Genomic DNA, 18,670 nt, shown 5'->3' with positions numbered 1-18,670 from the left:
TATATACAGAATCAGCCCACAGACCCACATCTATAACCAAGTGTGGTTCTTCTCTTTCAATCTGGAGGGTCATCCCTTAAAGGCCACAGCTCCCATCCCAGCATGCACTGCTCCACATGAGTAGAATAGGAGTGGGGGGTCTTTAGTGCATATACTGGGGAATTTTAATTTTTCCCCGCTCGCGTTGCATGCTGGGAGCTGTAGTCCCTGAAGAACCGCGTTGCAGTCTCGCACGGAGTTTGAGGGGGCGTGGATCGGGTCCATTTTATGCAAATTCCAGGAGCGAGACGCGGCGGGTGGTGGCAGTGGCGGTTTAACGGAGGCTCCTGCTGTCTCCGCAGGCAGGTGAGGGGCTTTCTGTGGCGCGCGCTCGCCCCCGCCGCTGGCCGGACTCCTGGGTTCGCTGTGGCGCGGGGGGAGACACGAGAAGGCCCTTCCCGTACCGGTCCCCGCCGCTGTGAGGGGGGCTGGTCGCTGCGGCCCCTCCCATAACCCAGCGCGGGGGGCTCGAACAGCCGCCGCCAGGGCTGCCCCAAGGCCCCGCAGGCCGCTCCTGCCCCGCTCGCTTTATCTGGAGCTGTCTCCTCACGCGGCTGCTGCCTGTGTGGACGTTTCGAGTCAGGCACCAGCGTCCCGCGTTCTCCCGCAGCGAAACCCGGCAGCGCTATGTGGGCGATCCGGGCGTCCACACAGGGAGCACCCCGGCGCGGGGACGAGCCCGAACTCCCCTCGCCTTAAGGGGCGGCTCGCTCTGGGTCTGTGCGGCCTGGCTGACGGCAACGGGGACCTCACCCCGCCTGCAGCCCTGCTGGAGCTAGTTTTCTTCAGTGGCGGGGAGCGGGATAATGAGGGGAAGGCAGACCCAGCCTGGCCCCAGTACGCCAGAACTTGACTGTCCCTGGTGATTAGTAGGCAAACGCGCTGGCATCCTGAGGTGGCGTTAGGGTGACCAGATGTCCTGATTCTATAGGGACAGCCCAGATTTTTGGGTCTTTTTCTTACATAAGCTCCTATTACCTCTCACCCCCGTCTGGATTGTTCACATTTGCTGTCTGGTCCCCCTAGGTGGAATTACTGTAACAGGGTGTCTTTTTTTTCCTCTTTAATTAGCTGCACAGCTTGAATGTTGAGGAAGAATGAAGAGCGATGCACAGAAGATGGCCAAAGTTTAGCAGTTTAGACTGCACATAACGAAACCATGCTTGAAATATGCACTGCAGTCAAAAGATATTGTTTTGCTGAGCCCTTTGAAGCGGACAGGCATGCTTACATACATGAATGTAGCCCTGAAGTTAAACTGTGAAGTTGTTCTAGAGAATTAAACTCTCAACAAGACTAGTTCCAGTGGATGGCCTAAAACCATGTCCTTGTCTCGGGTTGAAAATCCTTGTTTTCTGCTCTTCCTAGCTGTCTTTCAAGCAATATTTATCCTGATTTTGTACCGAGGTGGAGCATCGAGTGTATTTCGAGGATTTTTAGATGCTCCTCAGCCTTGGGATTACTCAAAAACACAGGATGTGTATACAAATCTCAGCTTGTTCACCCGAGCTCCTAATGAAGAAACTATGCCATATTGCACAGCCCAGTCACCAATATTTGGTATGTATAAACTGCTAGTGTCTGAACTAGTGCATCAGTGTAATAACACTTTTTTCACTTTGCAAAAGGGAAATATATTTGTCAGTAATTTACTACAATGTCTGAAGCTTCTTCTAGCATTTCCACTCTTGGGACTAGATTAATCTCTTCCTTTCATCCTAAATCTAGATACTGGAAAGTTACTCAAAAAGAACAAGAGTACTTGTGGCACCTTGGAGACTAACAAATTTATTTCAGCATGAGCTTTTGTGAGCGACAGCTCACTTCTTTGGATGCATAGAAAGTTACTCTGATAGCATGTGGTGCGGTCAAACAGTGCAGGTGGTTTTGTTCAGCGTATGCTTAGGCCCTGTTTATGCTAATCTTCACAGTGAGCTGATAACCAGTTAGAGCTGGCCATGTTGCATACACTACATACGTTTTTTGTTTGTTTTTGGTTTTTGTCAACACATCACATACTCGGTAACCATGGCAACTGAATGTTTTACATTCCTAGAGGCCTTGATTGGCCCATGTTCTTATTGCCAGTTTGTAATGCTGTTTTGCTGTTTGGATCGGATCTTTATGTACACAAGGAAATTCTGTTCCAGTTTTCCAGCAGTGATGTAGGTAGCACTGTAACTGCTGCAGTACAAACTGTAGTGTAGATTGGGTGCTATGCTATATTTACCAGTGTCCAGCTTTTCTCAGAGCTCTGCCCAATTGGACACAGGTAATTTTGCAGTCAGGCAGAGCTTTAAGAAGGGCTAGATGACACAGTGGTTTTAAAAAATAAACTGTGTTTAGTCTACATTAGAATTTTCACTTTGGTAGTACTGATTCAGCTACAACACAAAATGTTTCAATCTGGAAACCTTTTTACACTTCCTAACTGCTGTGTAACCAGTTCAGCCAGTCCTTCCTCCTCCAAGCTGTCTGTGATAGGGCACCTCACAGTCTATTGCCCCCATGCTGCAAATGCCATAATCTGTGTACGTCTTTCATGTACAGTTGCCACTGCTGAGGCACTATATGATAGCTGCCCAGATATTCTGCAATGTAGTGATGCAAATGTGATCAGGCAGCATGATAAGAGGGGATACACAACCTTGCCTCACATAATTGTGTTTGTTTAAAAAAAAAAAAAAAAAAGCTAATGTGTGGGCACAACACAGCTGTTTGGAACAGTTGCCCGCTTTAGTTGGAAAACGTGGATTTACTAATCTGAGTGGGCATTTAGACTTGATCTACAGGCTTTGTAACAATATTTGATCAACCTTTTGTTTTTTCCCTCTGTCACTGAGATTAAATGAAATAAACAAGCAGTGTGGTGGCAATATGCATGGTTTCTCATTCATGTTGTCTTGCTTGTATGCCTCAGTCACCTCTTGGAAACAGCCACTTCTTTGAGCAACGTTCCTCATGGCCAATGAAATAATAGTCAGTGAGATTATTGGCACAGATGCCAGTTATTGTTTCTTGAGGCATAGACTTAGTATAGTGCAGACTAGAGCTCACAGATTCACTTAAGAGGGCCTGGATAGATAGTGACTGAAAAGTCTTACTGTGACCCAAGTTGTAGACTAGTGAATGGGACGCTTGCACTCCCTTTCAGCAAACACTAACAAAAATGCTCCTTTCTTAAAAGGCTTCCTTTAAATAGGAGGCTTTACTTTATCTTTAACCTCCAAACAAACAAATGACGATCGCTGTACAACTTTTCACCTATCAGAGAATGTTTTATATGGCACTGCCAAAATGAGAGCAAATTAAAGATGGAGTTTAATTAGATTAAATACTCTAGAGTAATTAGCATTTATGGAAACCTCTAGAGGAAACTCGAACTGTGCATTTGAAACATTACACTGCAAAAAGCAACCTTGTGAGGAGTTGGAACACTTGCAGTGTGAGAAATAAGATTCTGCTTTAGTTTGCTAACTTTCTAACCAATAACATTTTTTTTTAGTGCATAAAAAGAAACTTTCTTCAGATACTCATGATCTATTGTGTTCAAACCTCTTTTAAATGTATGCTACTGTAAAAGGCATTTACTCTTCTCCCCAGAACTAAAATAGATATACAAATTATTTATTAATAAAAACCTTTTGAGTCCCATTGCAATTAAAATAGTCACATATGGACTAAATACCTGTCCTTCCAATTCTTATTTCATAATCTCCATTAAATAAGACTTCAAATGTAATTCTTGAAGCTCCATGTTGGAGACTGGTAATAGGTCGCTTTGGGCCTGATCCAAATCTCTTTCCTGTCAATGGAAAGACTCTCATACCCATGAGCTTCAGATTAGGCCTTCTATGAAGTGCAGCCCTTTCTCCATTTATGTGTGTGGTAAATGTTGAGTGTCTTCATTACCATACAGAACAAGTAACTTTTTTCCATCTTGAAGATTGTCTAAGCAAAAGTCATCTGCCTGCTATTTCTCTTTTTTGTCAAATACATACAGTTTGTTGTATGCTCAACTTGATCCCAGTCAAACCGAATCAATCTATTTGTCATTTAACTTCAAAGTCCTGTAGTTTTGCACTTTGGTTGTAATATCTACTGGAAGCAATGTGGTTCAGTGCATTGTCTCTTCTAGTTCATCTTTTTGCTCATGGCAGAATCTTGTTTCTGAAAGATTTTCAGCAAGGAATTTTTCAGCAATATCCACTCTGTCATTGTGTGAATGATTAGATAGGTCAAATTCCTCCCTCATGTACCTGCTGAATTAAATGGGTTTATACCAGGAGCAAACTTGGTCCAATGTCTTTGAAAATAGTCCCTCCTTTTTACTCCCATCTGGCATACCCCTCTTGGGAGCATGACCATCTGCTGTGGTACTAGTGAGTGACAAGACTGCAGGGACCAATCTGATGCTTTCCTATTAGGGATCATACTTTTGTTTGTATTTAAAAAGAATAAATAGTCAAGGGCATTTCTATGAATAGGGTTAAGCCTTTAGCTGCAGTTGAGAGGCCTGGCCTGGACACACTTTTGGATTGGACCCATCTTCCATCATTAGGATTTGGTGCTTAAGCTAATGCTCCTTTACTGCTTCTTATTTCTTGATCTAAACAATGTGGGCTTGTCTGCATAGGGAAGTGTACTAGCATAACTATACCAGAATAATTGTACAGTAACTCCTCACTTAAAGTCATCCTGGTTAACAATTGTTTCCTTGTTACATTGCTGATCAATTAGGGAGCATGGTCATTTAAAGTTGGCAACTGCCTGCTTTGTCCACTGCTTGCAGGAAGAGCAGCCAGTTGCAGCTAGCTGGTGGGGGCTTGGAACCAGGGTGGACCTGCAGCCGGGCCCCTATCAGCTCCACCTCCCTTAAGTTCCCTGTGCTGCAACTGCCCAGCAGGCTAGTAATTGGCAGTTCAGCTGCCGCTCCCCCTCACTGCCCTGTGCTGCTCCTGCCCTCTGCCTTGGAGCTGCTCCCAGAGACTCCTACTTGCTGTGCAGGGGGCAGGGGCTAATGTCAGGGTGTGTCTCTCCCCAGCTCCTGCCCCCTGCTTACCCCTTCTCCATATAGAGCAGGGAGGGGACACGGATGGAGCGAGACAGAGAGCTTGCTGCCCCAACTTCCTGATCCACTTCAAAAGACAATGCATTTAAGAGCATGGGGCACGAGTTGCTTGCTGGAGGATTATTTGCAGCTTGAGGTCTTCAAACCACAATTTGAGGACTTCAGTAACTCCAGACATAGGTTAGGGGTTTGTTTATAAAAGTGGATGGGTGAGATTCTGTGGCCTGCATTGTGCAGGAGGTCAGACTAGATGATCATAATGGTCCCTTCGGACCTCAAAGTCTATGAGTCTATAAGAGTGGGTCAGCTTACTTAAAGGGGCAATATGCATCTCTCTCTCTCTCTCTCTCTCTCCCCCACACACAAGGGGTATGTCTGTCTCCATTTGCTGTGCTGTCTCCCCTCCCTCCTGTTCCTGCTGCCTTGATGAAAGGCTACATTAACAACGTGTTAACCTTTAAGAGCTCAGCGAGTGCTAGTTCATCATTTAGAAGCAAGGCATTTCCTGGGAAATATCCCTCCCTCTTCCACCCTCTGATTTCACCCCCTCAACCAAGCTTCACAATCATAATTGCTGTGAACAGTATTAAATTGTTTTTTAAAATGTATACTGTGTGTATATCTATATAATATATAGTTTTTTGTCTGGTGAAAAAAATTTCCCTGGAACCTAATCCCTCCTGTTTACATTAATTCTTATGGGGAAATTGTATTCACTTAACATCATTTCGCTTAAAGTCGCATTTTTTTCAGGAATATAACTATGATGTTAAGCGAGGAGTTACTGTACCAGTATAGTGACATAACTGATGATGTACCAGTGCGCTAGAGTGACCACTTTTTCAAAAGGCAAAAGCGGGACACATGCAGGAGTCCCACCGGCCTCTGTAGTCTCAGGCACCCCGCCCTGGACAGGTGGAGGGTTAGTGGCTCTCCACAGCGGCCTGAGGTCCCTGAGTAGCTCTTACTATTGCCTAACTCTGGCTGCTGGGGAGTAGGGGGAAGAGAAAGGGGGTGGCTCATAGCGAGAGGGGACAAAGGCCCACTTCAGTCATCTGTCTCATCTCTTCCCCCCACCCCCCCCACACCAGGAAGAGGTTGACGCAGTCCCTGAATCTCAATCAGCCGTGGAGTGACGCTGCAAGGAATCCAGGACACATGCTGTTCTGGAGTCATTCACACCAGGACTTGAACTCTGCATTTTGGGACTGTCCCATCCGATTCAGGACTGGTGGTCACCCTACAGTACACTAATATAACTGCACATGTGGACACTTACTCTGGATTCAGGCAGTCCACACAGGAAGTTATACCAGTATAACCATAGTGGTATAATCATACTGTACTGACATAGTTCTACCAATAAATTTCCCTATGAGGACAAGCTGTTTCCATTCAGGGTAGTGCAAACACCTAATTGTATAAGTTCCCCTTTGACAAGATGAATCGTGCTGGTTGAAGTCAGTGGTGTTGCACCCACTTACATCAGATTAAATATGTACCAAGAGGACTGTTGTAAGGTCATCTCATCCAAAGTGTGCGCGCAAGAGGTCTGAAAGGTCTCACATTTCCCTTCTTGAAATGAATTGGATTCAGCCAAAACCAGCAACAACCTCTTAGTTTGAAAGCTTGCTTTACTTATTAGGTAATGCAGAGAACGTGTCCTGCAATGATGCAGATAAGCTAAAGGGATGGGTGGGGCTGTGGTTTTTATATATGCAGCTAGAAGCTTCCTGTTCTGGTTGACAATTGTATGTCTCTAAACATGGTTAAAAGATTCTTTTCCATGTAATGTTATAGATGCAGAGCAACGGCTCAGGAAGCTTTGGGGAAATTACACTGTTTTTTGATGCAGTAGTACTAACTTATGTTTTTCTGTGAATCATTTCATCAGTAATATGATTCAGGAGAGGATCTCCTACCTGAACTCCTCACTGCTTGCCTTTGTTACATGCTCTCAGCCAGTGGTGGTCAAGGGAGCACAAGTTGGAAGCAGGGTCTTTATGTAAATAGTGTCTTCTGAGAGAGAATGAACGATAGTGGCCAGGACAAGGGCGTCTTAATTCCCGCTACAGTACAAGAGTGCACTGTGCTCAGGGCCTGGTCTTCTGTGGCAGCAGAGCTTGCTATGGAATTTGTGCTTCAGAATCTGAGTATTACTAAACAATATTTTATTTTTCAATTGCACTCATGGTTGTAGAGAGAACTTTAAAAATGTACAGGCAGCACTTCATTGATTTACAAGTATTCAGAGTTGAAATAATAGCTCAGAAAGGTGTGAACTGATCCATTCATTTTAACTGTGGACTCTGAACTATGCATTTTTCAGTACTTCTGCCCTGAAATTTGCTATTTTGCTCCTGTTGGACACCGATGATTTTTCTGTCTACCTGCTCTGCAGAGATCTGTATGCAACTGCCTTTGCTTTCCCCACAAGAGGGAGTTTGTTGCATTATAGTGCTTGCTCCCTATGCTGTTCCATGGAGCCAGGAGGCGGGGTTAGGGAACCAGACCTGAAGTCCAGCTTGGAGCCAGGGAGTTTGGGGGTAGGGTGACCAGACAGCAAGTGTGAAAAATCGGGACAGGAGGTGGGGAGTAATATGAGCCTATATGAGAGACTCAAAATTGGGACTGTCCCTATAAAATCGAGGCATCTGGTCACTCTGTGTGGGGGAGCCAGAAGTCCTTGGGAATACGAGCCATAGATGCAGCTTGAAAGGAAGCTTGTTTTTCTCCCCATGTGTGGCAGGGAAAGAAGCAGGATCTGAGCTAGGTTGCTTGGACAACATCACAGGAGCTGAGGAGCCAGGTGACCAGGAGAGCATGACAGACAACTTTATCCTCTTAAAATAATCATGGTTGGGAAAACACTTCCAAAATTCATCTGTGAGCGGTGGGGGTGGGAGAACAAAAAATGTAAGAATATTGCATAGCAATAGAATAAATGAAGGTTGGGCTTTTTTTAGAAAACAAGAGTTGCTGTTGTGGAATTTACAAATTGGCGCTACTGAATTTGGTCCTGCTGTATGCAGAGCCCTGATTATACTGAAAGAAACAACACCACCTCTTTTTAAAAAACAAACAAAAAAAAACCCTCATACCCTTTGTTTTAGTGACTCCCATAAATGCAACTGAATCTGAATACAAATATATTTTGTTAGCATCTCTTAGACAAATGCCAACTGACACTGGAGCAGTAGTTAATACTTACATATGAAAACAGTTACTTTAGCTTTTTATTTTAAATATAAAAACAGTATAATAGAAATGTACAGATTAAAAACAATAATGGAATAAAGTGTTTTGTTTTTAAAGACAGAAGCGGAGAGTTCCATAGAAGCAGCTAATACAATCATAGTAATCACCTAGCCATGGTAGGTATGATCTAGAGTGGTCCCCCACCCCTCCAATAACATTGTTCCCTGAAGAACAGCCATTCTGTTTGTTGCAGTTAAGCAAACATGGGAGCAGTTGGTTAGGAAAATTCTTGGTAACAGAGTCAAAAATCATAGTTTTCTATTATAGACATCTGGTTCCTTGATTGATTGATTGATTTATTTATTTATTTATTAAATACTTAAAGCTTTGGGTTTCATCAGGAGGGGTAAAAAGTGGTACAGGAAGGGAAAGGAAACCACCAAAATAAACTGTAGGGTTACAAGGGTCTGCTTTCCTGATGCTAAGAAGGCATCAGAACCCATGTTCACAACAGAATGGATTGAGAGCTGGCTGTGAACTCTCAAAGCAGGAAATATTCTACTTACTGCTAAATAATATCAGATTGCCCTGAGAACAGAAGGGGAACTTATCTTTGGGTGGCATGGGCTGCAGTGAGAGAAAGTGCCCCTGTTCCCTTAAGTTCTGTTTTCTCCAAAATAGTTTCTTTGTAGTCACCACAATTCCTCCAGACCACTTTGTTCTTGATCACTTACCTGAAATGAGGCATTGTTACATAAATGGGAAAAGGTAGTAAAGAAGGCAGATGTGCTTGTAGAAGAATAGTTGGAGAAACAACCATCCTGCAATGATAAATATCTTGCCTTTTATCAGGACACCCTTGTGGTCTGCTTACACAATGTACTTCACAGGATTCTAGGTCTTGTCTTCTAGTTTGAGTGAGCAATAGCAAATGTCAGAAGAACAGGACTGTGGATCAGCCCACTGAAAGGCCTCCCTTGTAGATTCCAACCCATAGTGTGACAGATACCCAACAGGGAGCAGTATAGTGGGGTATAGCTCAAGTGTTTCCAGCAGTAGATATGAGTTTTTATTCTGATGGATTTGAACAGTGACGGATTTGAACAGTGACTTGGCTCAACCTCATATTCACCAGATATTCCCTTTTTCCCCCCTCCTTTCCCTTGTTCTTACAGTTGGTCCATTAACCATCACCTTTAATACATTCCCTAGTGAAAGAATGATAATAAAAAAAAATCCCTTTGTTCGGTTTGGAGGCTGCTACAGCCCTCCTCACTGCCTGGCTCGCTACAAATCAGCCATCATTGTACCACACAAGAACCAGGAGAAGCACCTGCGATACCTTCTCTATTATCTTCATCCCTTCCTACAGCGCCAACAGCTTCAATATGGCATCTACTTGATTCACCAGGTAAATCAAAACGATGTGTGTCTATCACTGCTGCTGAGATTTCCAGTTAAGGAGTGGTTTGACTGTGAATGAAAAGTGGACATACAATTCCCCCCTGAGAAATGTGGAGTTTGTGAATATGAATGTACAGTGGCACATAATTTGTATTTCTAAAGCGCTTGTCATTGTATCTTAGCACTAGATACTGTTCCATGTTTGTTTTGTTTTTTTGGAGGGACAAATTTAAACTTAAAGGGTGGTGATCTTTCCTGTGAAAGAGGACTGAATATGGGTCCTCTCAAGTTCATCGGAACTCCTTCTGAGTCAGTCAGAAGGAGGTGCCAGAGTGGAACTGGGTATCCTTACTGTTTGCCTAGAGTGAGGTACAAACTCTGATTTGATCCTGCTCTGGGTCACACTTACATAGGCCAAACAGTTGGTGTTACTGATGAGTTCTGGTGATGGTGTTTGTGAAGGATCCTCAGAGGGGGGGAACTAACTAGTGGTGAAAACTGATGGCTAGTTAGGAAGGGGAGTATCTTTTTCAATTGTATGTAACTAGGATATGTATTCTGATTTCTGGCTTCTTTCTAAAGAGAGATGAGGGCAATAATCTCTGTGTGCAGGGAAGTATAGTTGAAGGTCTACATTAGTCTGTTACAGAGATTAGAAATACCTTTTTTTCTCTTTATGCCCATGTGCAAAAGACTCAATTTCCCAAAGTTCATAGAGTTGCTAAGGCAGTAGGGTCAGATTTTCAAAAGCATCTAAGGAACTTCTGAAAACTTTTCCCAGCATCAGTTGGTTCCAGTTTCACTCAAATTTGAAATCCATGGGAGTTTTGCCATTGACTTCAGTCTGAGCAGCCTTAGACCCTTGAAGCCATTCCAGGAGTTGGTGAGTAAACTGCATGTTTTCTTTTCCAGGCTGGGAATGCTACTTTTAACCGAGCCAAGCTCCTTAATGTTGGTATCCGGGAAGCCATGAAGGATGAGGACTGGGACTGTCTGCTCCTGCATGATGTGGACCTCATTCCTGAAAATGATTATAACCTCTACGTCTGTGATGAATACTACCCCAAACATATTGCCAGTGCCATAGACAAATTCCAGTACAGGTAAAGGTCTGCATTTGGGATGGACATTTCTTTCATGATCTTATCAGCAGTCCCTTTTCATGGAACATTGAAAGATGTTACCTCAATGTATTCTTACCTGGGCAGCTGTTGCAGGAAGGGATGTGTCAGAGTAGCTAGTCAAATGATTCCTGCTGCTCTTCCCCCATGCACCCATATTGAAACTGAAAGATTTTTGTTCTCTTCTTCCCTAAGATGCAAGATGGAGAGCATTAAGCAGCACAAATGTGACATGCTTTTTGCTCATTTGCAAACTTACCACCATTAATTTGGGCTTGAATAGGGACTGGGAGTGGCTGGCTCACTACAAAAGCAATTTTCCCTCTCTTGGTATTGACACCTCCTCATCAATTATTGGGAGTGGACCACATCCACCCTGACTGAATTGGCCTGGTCAACACTGGTTCTCCACTTGTAAGGTAACTCCCTTCTCTTCATGTGCCCGTATATTTATGCCTGTATCTAATTTTCACTCCATGCATCTGAAGAAGTGGGGATATTTTTTACCCATAAAAGCTTATGCCCAAATAAATCTGTAACCCTTTAAGGTGCCACTGGACTCCTTGTTGTAAATGTGATGTGACATACTGCTGCTGAGCTGTCTTTGAGATGTTGATGAAATTGTAATCTACATCACTTTCAACAGCTATGGCTTCCCTCTTCCACAGCTATATAATTATCATGGATCATTTTATGACACACCAGGACAAACCCAGTCCTTTGAGGGCCCCTTTTTGCCTTCGGCAGCTATTCAAAGCAAACTGAAATGCATCTTCCTGTGATTGATGGCTAATTATTTTCTTTCCTGCTTCTGTGAGCAGAGTACAGTATTTCCCTCACACTGGGGGGAAAAAATGCCTGAGTTGCAGAACAGTTTATCTCTGAATTTTGCTGGTTAGAAGGAATCACAGCTGAATTTACCAGTCTGATCTTCTGCACTGAAGTACTTAATATCCCACTTATTCAGTGACGAAAACTTTCTACAGGTTCTTTTTAGTTCAATACACTTGCCACATAAATATGAAAACTATCATCCAGCTTCTTGTGAAATACAAGTACAATAAGCTGAGACTGACATGCATGTAACTTATCGCTGTATTGTAAGACAGTTTGTCAAGTGACTGATGCAAACTCTCAATTTTGACAATTTGCTCTTCTCCAGTTTGCCATATTGGTCCTTTTTTGGAGGTGTCTCTGCTTTGACTCCAGAGCATTACATGAAGATAAATGGGTTTCCAAACACCTACTGGGGCAGTCGTGGTGAAGACGATGACATTGCTGCAAGGTACTAACGGCTAGAACTGGGCCATTTTAAAATAGAACTGAATAAAGGTCTAAAGTAATAACATATTACATGGGCTCCATTAGCCCTATAAAAAAGCTAACAGGTTCTGGACAACTTTAATTTTATACAGTGCTATGATTCATAGATTTCAAGGCCAGAAGGGGCCATTATGATCCTCTTGTCTGACCTCCTACTTAATACAAGCCACAGAACTTCCCCAAAATAATTCCTAGACCAGTGGTTCTCAACCAGAAATAAATCTGAGAGCAGGGCTGGCACTAGAGTCACTGGGGCCCAGGGAAAAAAGCCGAAGCCCGAGCCCCACTGCCTGGGAATGAAGCCAGCTTAGCTTTGCGAAGTCCCCTGTGGCATGGGGCCTTGGACGGTTGCCCAGCTTATTATCCCCTAATGCTAACCCTGGCTTTTAATCTACTGGATATGCGGAAACACATTTTTTGTGGCACAGGTGGGCTGTGGAGTTTTTATAGCATGTTCTGGGGGGTGGAGGGGCTCAAAGAAAAAGGTTGAGAACACGTGTCCTAAACCAGTGCTTCTCAAAGTGGTGGTCCGCGGACTGGTGCCGGTCCGCGAGCCATCGGCTGCCAGTCTGCAGCAAGTTTCCTCATAAGAGCGTTGAATAGGATAATAATATGGCACCGGTCCCTGGCACATTGGGGGAGAAAAAAATTGCCGGTCCCTCACATCAGATAGCTTGAGAAGCACTGTCCTAGACCATATCTTTTAGAAGAAAAAAAAAATCCAATCATGATTTAAAAATTGTCAGTGATGTAGACTCCACCACAACCCTTAGTAAATTGTTCCAATGGTTAATTATTCTCACCGTTAACAATTTACACCTTATTTCTGGTCCGAATTAATCCAGTGGCTGGAAGTTGAAACTAGACCGTTATACTTTCTCTGCTAGATTGAAGAGCCTATTAAATATTTGTTCCCCATATACTTACAGACTGTAATAAAGTCACCCTTGAAAGTTAAGCTATAAATAGGTTAGATTGAGCTCTTTGAACCTATCACTGTAAGGCATGTTTTGTAATCCTTTAATGATTCTGGTGGTTCTTCTCTGAATCCTCTGCAATGTATCAGCATCCTTCCAGAGTTCAGCTCTGGAGACATTTTAAATTCAGAATTGATGGTCAGGGCATGTTAGATCTAATATTGTTTAAAGTATCACTTTTGTACAGGAGGAGGTTAGATTTCTTCAGATAGCTTGGGCTTCAGGAGCTAGATAATGTTGCATTGAATACCCTTGTGCTGTCTCTGGGGTTCTTCCAAGAGCTGTATAAACCACTAGTGACTGACAGTTGACTCTCACCGAAATTAATCATTCCATAGGAGAGAATAGTAGGCGGACAAGGTAGAAAACCTAGAAGGCAGCTAGGGCATTTTAAGGGAAGCTTTAGATTTAAAAATAGGAGGGGATTCAGGACCTGGCATTTACCACCTGAAAGACTGTTTCAGTAAGTACACAGTATTTGGGGAGCTAGGAATCTGGATTCCTTACATTACTATCTTTAAACTGTCAGACACGTAATGACGTACCATAGAGTCTTAAAGTACCATATGAGTCCATGTTGGCAAAATGTGATGTTTTGTTGCTAGGAAAGTGATGTGCTATGGGTGTGAATATAGAGTTTTTAATTACAGCTGCTGTGCCCAATGTAGCTCTGTAGAGTACAGAATAAAGACCCTTTGGCCTCATCTACCCTAAGAAGCACTGTAGCTGTAATTCACCAGTGCTCTACTAGCAGACCTTGAGGCAAACTGTTGGGGAGGTTATACTACTTAGCTAGCAGTAAAAATCGTACATTTATTTCCTGCTCTTGCACAGTGTGACAGGTTATGTAATTTTCAGTGGAAAATTCTGTTCAAGGACACTGGAAGTCTTACCAAGCATTGTGCTCCTGAGAATGGAAGGTTAGGTGTTTAACACAGTTACTTCCGTTGAGCAGAGAAATCTTAAAGTAATGAAAGTACTATTTGATTTAATGGAATATCAGGCTATAGTGCATCCTGAATTTCTAAAAACAAACAGGAGACCCATCCCAATGCTTTCTGTACTACTTCAGCTCTTAACATGGGTCTCAAGTGGGGTGCCAGTGGTGAGAAGTGCCCTACCAGAGTCCTGTGCATTAGAGTGCACTTCATATACATAATTTTTTTTAAAGGAATAAATCTGTTCCGGGGCACTGTTAGCTTGAGTAGACCCCAAACATACCTTCCTTGAAGGAAAGTAAATCCCATGCAATATCCTGTGAGAATTATGTACTACAAATAATTGATAACCACAGCCAGTTGAGGGGCACATTGCTATTTGGTGGTGGAAGCTAATAATGATTCTTTGTTTACAAAAGTTTGCAGTGATTTGGGGTGCCTCAATTTTTGAGTGACCAGCTTGAGACCCCTAAGAGCTAAGTTTTAGAAAGGACTGAGCACCTATGCCGTAGAACAGCAAAAATAAAATTGGAAATATGGCATGAACCTTTGCTGGCCTTGTCTTCTCTATAAAGCTTTATTATATTAAACACAACTGCAGAGCCAGGTTGGCCAATCAGTGCTGAGCATTGTTTTGCAGTCAGTACGGATGAAGCCAAATTGGGTTCAACAGCATCAGCTAGTTGTGTTTTTTAAACCTTAATCTCAGACATTGGTATCCTTCTTGTTCACCTCCTATGAGAAATGAGCTTCAACATCTTAACTGGAACCATTTAAGTATTAACATTAAGCACAGACCATGTTTTTGGGGGTGTTTATGCTAATTTTGTGGGTTTTTCATTATTGCATTAACATAGTAATACAACTTTAAATACAAAAAGCTAGAGTTCAAAGCAAAGTTAGCTCAGCTCTTTTGCAGTTGTGTCCATTTTTCTGTGCAGCGTAATGTTTGTTTTAGCATTTGGTAAAGTACCATTATCTCAGCCTGGGCTGTAGCAAGAGTTTGCATTCAGAAAACATACTCCCTTAATGAATTAATACCATTTCTAGGTTTCTTTTGATCATTCTAGTCTAAATTGTTGGCACTCTGGCCTTTCCCAAGGGCTTGGGAGCAGGAATGTAGCAGTGCAGCTTGCTGCTATCTATCTCTATCACTTTTATCTCTAAAATGAAACTTTTATTGAAAGAAATGGAATAAAAAGTTCCAAAGTTGTTAATTTGCCAAATTAAACTGCCTAAATCTTCAGCAAATTAAATGAACATGGTAGTAGCAATGGGTCTGCCTATGGGAGCCTCTTCTGCACTTGAGATCTATCCAGAACTGCCAGTGATTCACATCAAGTGGCAGTAGTGCTAGTAATACTTTTTTTGTATATTTCCCTAGCCTGGGCATTCAGACACAGCAGTTACGGCCTCTGAAACTCTAGCTCATCTGAATGGTAGCATAATGCTCTGCTGCTGGCCCACTCATACTTATGTACCACACTAGTTTCAGATAAAGTAAGTGTTCCCATCAGTCTCTACAAGTGATGTCAGTCAGTTTAGTGGTGCATTGTGCCATAATTCAGGAGGTACTACTGAATACCATAATCTTACTTCCTCTTCTTGAATTTGAAGTACTGTCTTTTCAGCTCTGTTGTGTGGTTTTTTTTTGTTTTTTTTTTTTTCTTTGCTTTGGTGGTGTTTCTACCAGGAAACATCTCTGTACTTTGTGTAGCCTAGAGCTGGCATTCTTGTGTATAAACCCAGATTTTGCTCTGTCTTCATTTTAAAGGATTCAGTTAGCAGGAATGAAAATAGTCAGGACCTCTATTCATCTTGGACGCTACAAAATGGTGGATCTTGAGCAACACAAAGGGAGTGAAGAGTACCCAATAAGGTAACTATTGTAGGAGGGTCCTGTCCTCGTTTGTCCTAATTCCAGTGTGGCCATCCCTGGTCTGTAGAGCCTGCTGACTGAGTGCTATCAACTTCCTTCTCATGCAGGGCAGAAAGCAGCTTCTTGGACTGTGGCTTTTCACCATCCTGCTTTTCAATGCTGCTAGTTAAATAAACTGTCTCTGGCTTTGTTCAGCACACAGTTCGGAAACATTTGCTTGATTTGTTTTGATCACAACTTAAATTCCTGCAGTCCTGCTGGCAGCCTGTGGACTCATGGACAAAAGAACATTTGTGATATCAGCAATATTGTCTGGTCAAAAGCCAATTACAACTGAACCTTACTTTTTTCAGTGGTTATATTTTTAAAGTGTAGATGCTCTTAATACTAGTTCATCACATTGTTTGAAGTCCTTATTAATAAGATCATTCTTTTGATTGGCAGTTGCTAGCAAGAGTTTTGTACAGAGCCTAGCACAGTGGGGTCCTGGCCCATGATTAGGGCTCCAGACACTATAGTAATAGTTTATTTAGAATTCATATTTTAACAGTCATGAAATTCTTCATATGAAGAACCAAGACACCTTGAGATTACTAATTTGGAAGTTATCTTGGAAATACTGAAGCGTGTTCTCTTATCTCTTCCCTCCTCTCAAGATTTCTATGTACATCTCAGACAAAATAAATGTCTTAATACTTTGTTACATACAAATCTTATGCTAGGAGTACACAGACACTAAGCTGTATGCAGACCCATTAAAAATATGAAATCAGAGCGCTGAATTCAGCAGCTGTGGGGAAGGTGGACCCTCTAATTTAAATCCCCAAGGACCTACTTACATACCAAAAGCTGGAAGAAGGTATTTATCTGGTGGGGTGAAGGCTGTCTACATTGGCATCTCAGCCCTCCCACTTGCCTTATCCTTAAGGCTGAGCTCCTTTAACAGCTTCTCTCACGTGTTCACAAGTTGACATACAGCCATCTGCATCTCCATTCTACCTCTGAAATTCTCACTGCCCCCTTTGCCTCCTCAGGCCCCACCTCTCCATGTTCCAATGTGCAGTGTGGTGCTGCCACTGCCTTTTCATAAATACAGATCAGCATTGCCACATCATCCTTGTACTCACACATGCCACTGGTCCTCCCAATTCATTTCAGGCTCCAGTTCCAATTGGTCCTTAATACCATACAATTACTCCAGTCTCTTGCACCTCACAGCATGTCTCTGTTCTTTCTGCTTGTCTAGAACAGGTTTCCTTTGTGCAAACGAACAGTCTGAGGTCTTTTTGTGGAACAGGTTTTACCTATAAAGCTGCTGCCACCTGGCACAGCTTCCCTATGTGCCTGTCTACATCTTTCTTTAAGTATTACCTGAAAGTGCCTCTCTGACTAAGCTACTTAATCATATTCACATATAGAGTGTTGTATTGTAACTGAGTGGACAAAGCTGGGAATAGTTCCTTAGTCTCCCCCTGCTGTCCTTTTATCTAACTACAGGTATTCTCCTCCCTTCAGGCCTGCTCCACTGCATAACACTAAAAAAACATGGAAGGATGATGGAATGAATTCTGTAGAGTTCAAACTCCTTTCAAGAAAGAAGCACCTTCTTTATACCAACATCACTGTGGACATTGGGAATGCTCCTATGCTGCCTCCAGAGGGTAAAAACAAAGAGAAGAGAGGTTGAGTATTGGTGCAGCACCTGAAATTGTACAACACAGGAGGTGCCAGCCTATTGTTAATCAGGAATCGGAGGTCTACAAAGATTGAGGAATTATTTCCTGCTGTGGGCGTCACCTTTCCTCCAAACATGCAAGGGTTAAAAGAGAAGTCTTCAGGAATGAGGCATGACAGCTACTAGACTGGATTCAGTTTATTGTAGAGAACCCTTTTTAAGCACTGTAAAATGTGATGCTTACTGAGCCCTTTACACACCTCCACCCACCCAGCTCTATTGCAGCTGTGATGAGTTCATCCTTATTCATGACCAGGCAAATCCATTCTAATCTGCGTACTCTTAAATCAGTTTCACCCATTAGCTGGATAGTTGGTTGAATGCCAGCTAGGTAACCTCTGCATATCCTCCTGCTTACTATTTTAAAATGGTAATTGGGTTAAAGCCACTCTGAGGAGGTGTTTCATCTTTTGTTTGAAAGAAACCTCAGTCCCATCTCACTGGTAAAGAGATTCTCTAGTTGCAGTCTTTCTTGAAATAAGTTTTCTTTGGTGTTAAATATTTCCCTTTCCAACTATTACATTTTTTTTGTAAATATTCTTCAGGAAGTTTAAATATAAGATTTTGAAAGTTAATAGCCCTCTTATGGTTCCTGTTTTATGTGACCACTTGCAATGTACATGAGCTGCTCCACAGGAAGTCTAGCGGCTTGGTATAGCAAAGTCTTGTCTAGTCATAAGTAGAGCAGGAACCTGAATATCGGCTTCCTGCATAAATTTTTGTGTGTGTGTGTGTCTGCCTGCCAGTGCTGATCTAATTTATAAATCTAGTCACTTAGAACACTACTAAAAAAACTCAGCATGGGACTGGTAGAAATAACACTCCATGTATCTATAAGAGCCAGAAAAGGGTTACTTTAAACATAAGTTACCAGTCTCCCCTCAGCTGCAGGAATTGGTAGGGCCCTACCAAATTCATGGTCTATTTTGGTCATTTTCGGAGTCATAAGATTTTTAAAACTGTAAATTTCATGATTTCAGCTATG

General features: G+C 42.6%; 1 protein-coding gene across 2 annotated transcripts; it reads left to right on the top strand.

Annotated features, from left to right (window-relative positions):
• Positions 1-288: 288 nt before the first annotated feature.
• On the top strand, positions 289-18,260 carry LOC127054506 (beta-1,4-galactosyltransferase 3-like). Of its 2 annotated transcripts, none has more exons than XM_050960743.1 (7): positions 289-345; positions 1,111-1,599; positions 9,484-9,719; positions 10,625-10,815; positions 11,996-12,118; positions 15,846-15,950; positions 17,466-18,260. In XM_050960743.1, exons 2-7 carry the CDS (start codon positions 1,362-1,364, stop codon positions 17,635-17,637), a joined length of 1,065 nt encoding a protein of 354 aa, XP_050816700.1. In that variant the 5' UTR covers positions 289-345; positions 1,111-1,361; the 3' UTR covers positions 17,638-18,260. The 2 variants fall into 2 exon arrangements, with proteins under 2 accessions (XP_050816700.1, XP_050816707.1); XM_050960750.1 differs by lacking the exon at positions 289-345 and adding an exon at positions 8,426-8,484 and having other exon boundaries at positions 1,504-1,599.
• The last annotated feature ends 410 nt before the right edge of the window (positions 18,261-18,670 follow it).

The sequence above is a fragment of the Gopherus flavomarginatus genome, chromosome 1, assembly GCF_025201925.1.
Source record: "Gopherus flavomarginatus isolate rGopFla2 chromosome 1, rGopFla2.mat.asm, whole genome shotgun sequence".
Taxonomy (NCBI): Eukaryota; Metazoa; Chordata; order Testudines; family Testudinidae; genus Gopherus; species Gopherus flavomarginatus.
This window is presented reverse-complemented; position numbering and strand designations above follow the sequence as displayed.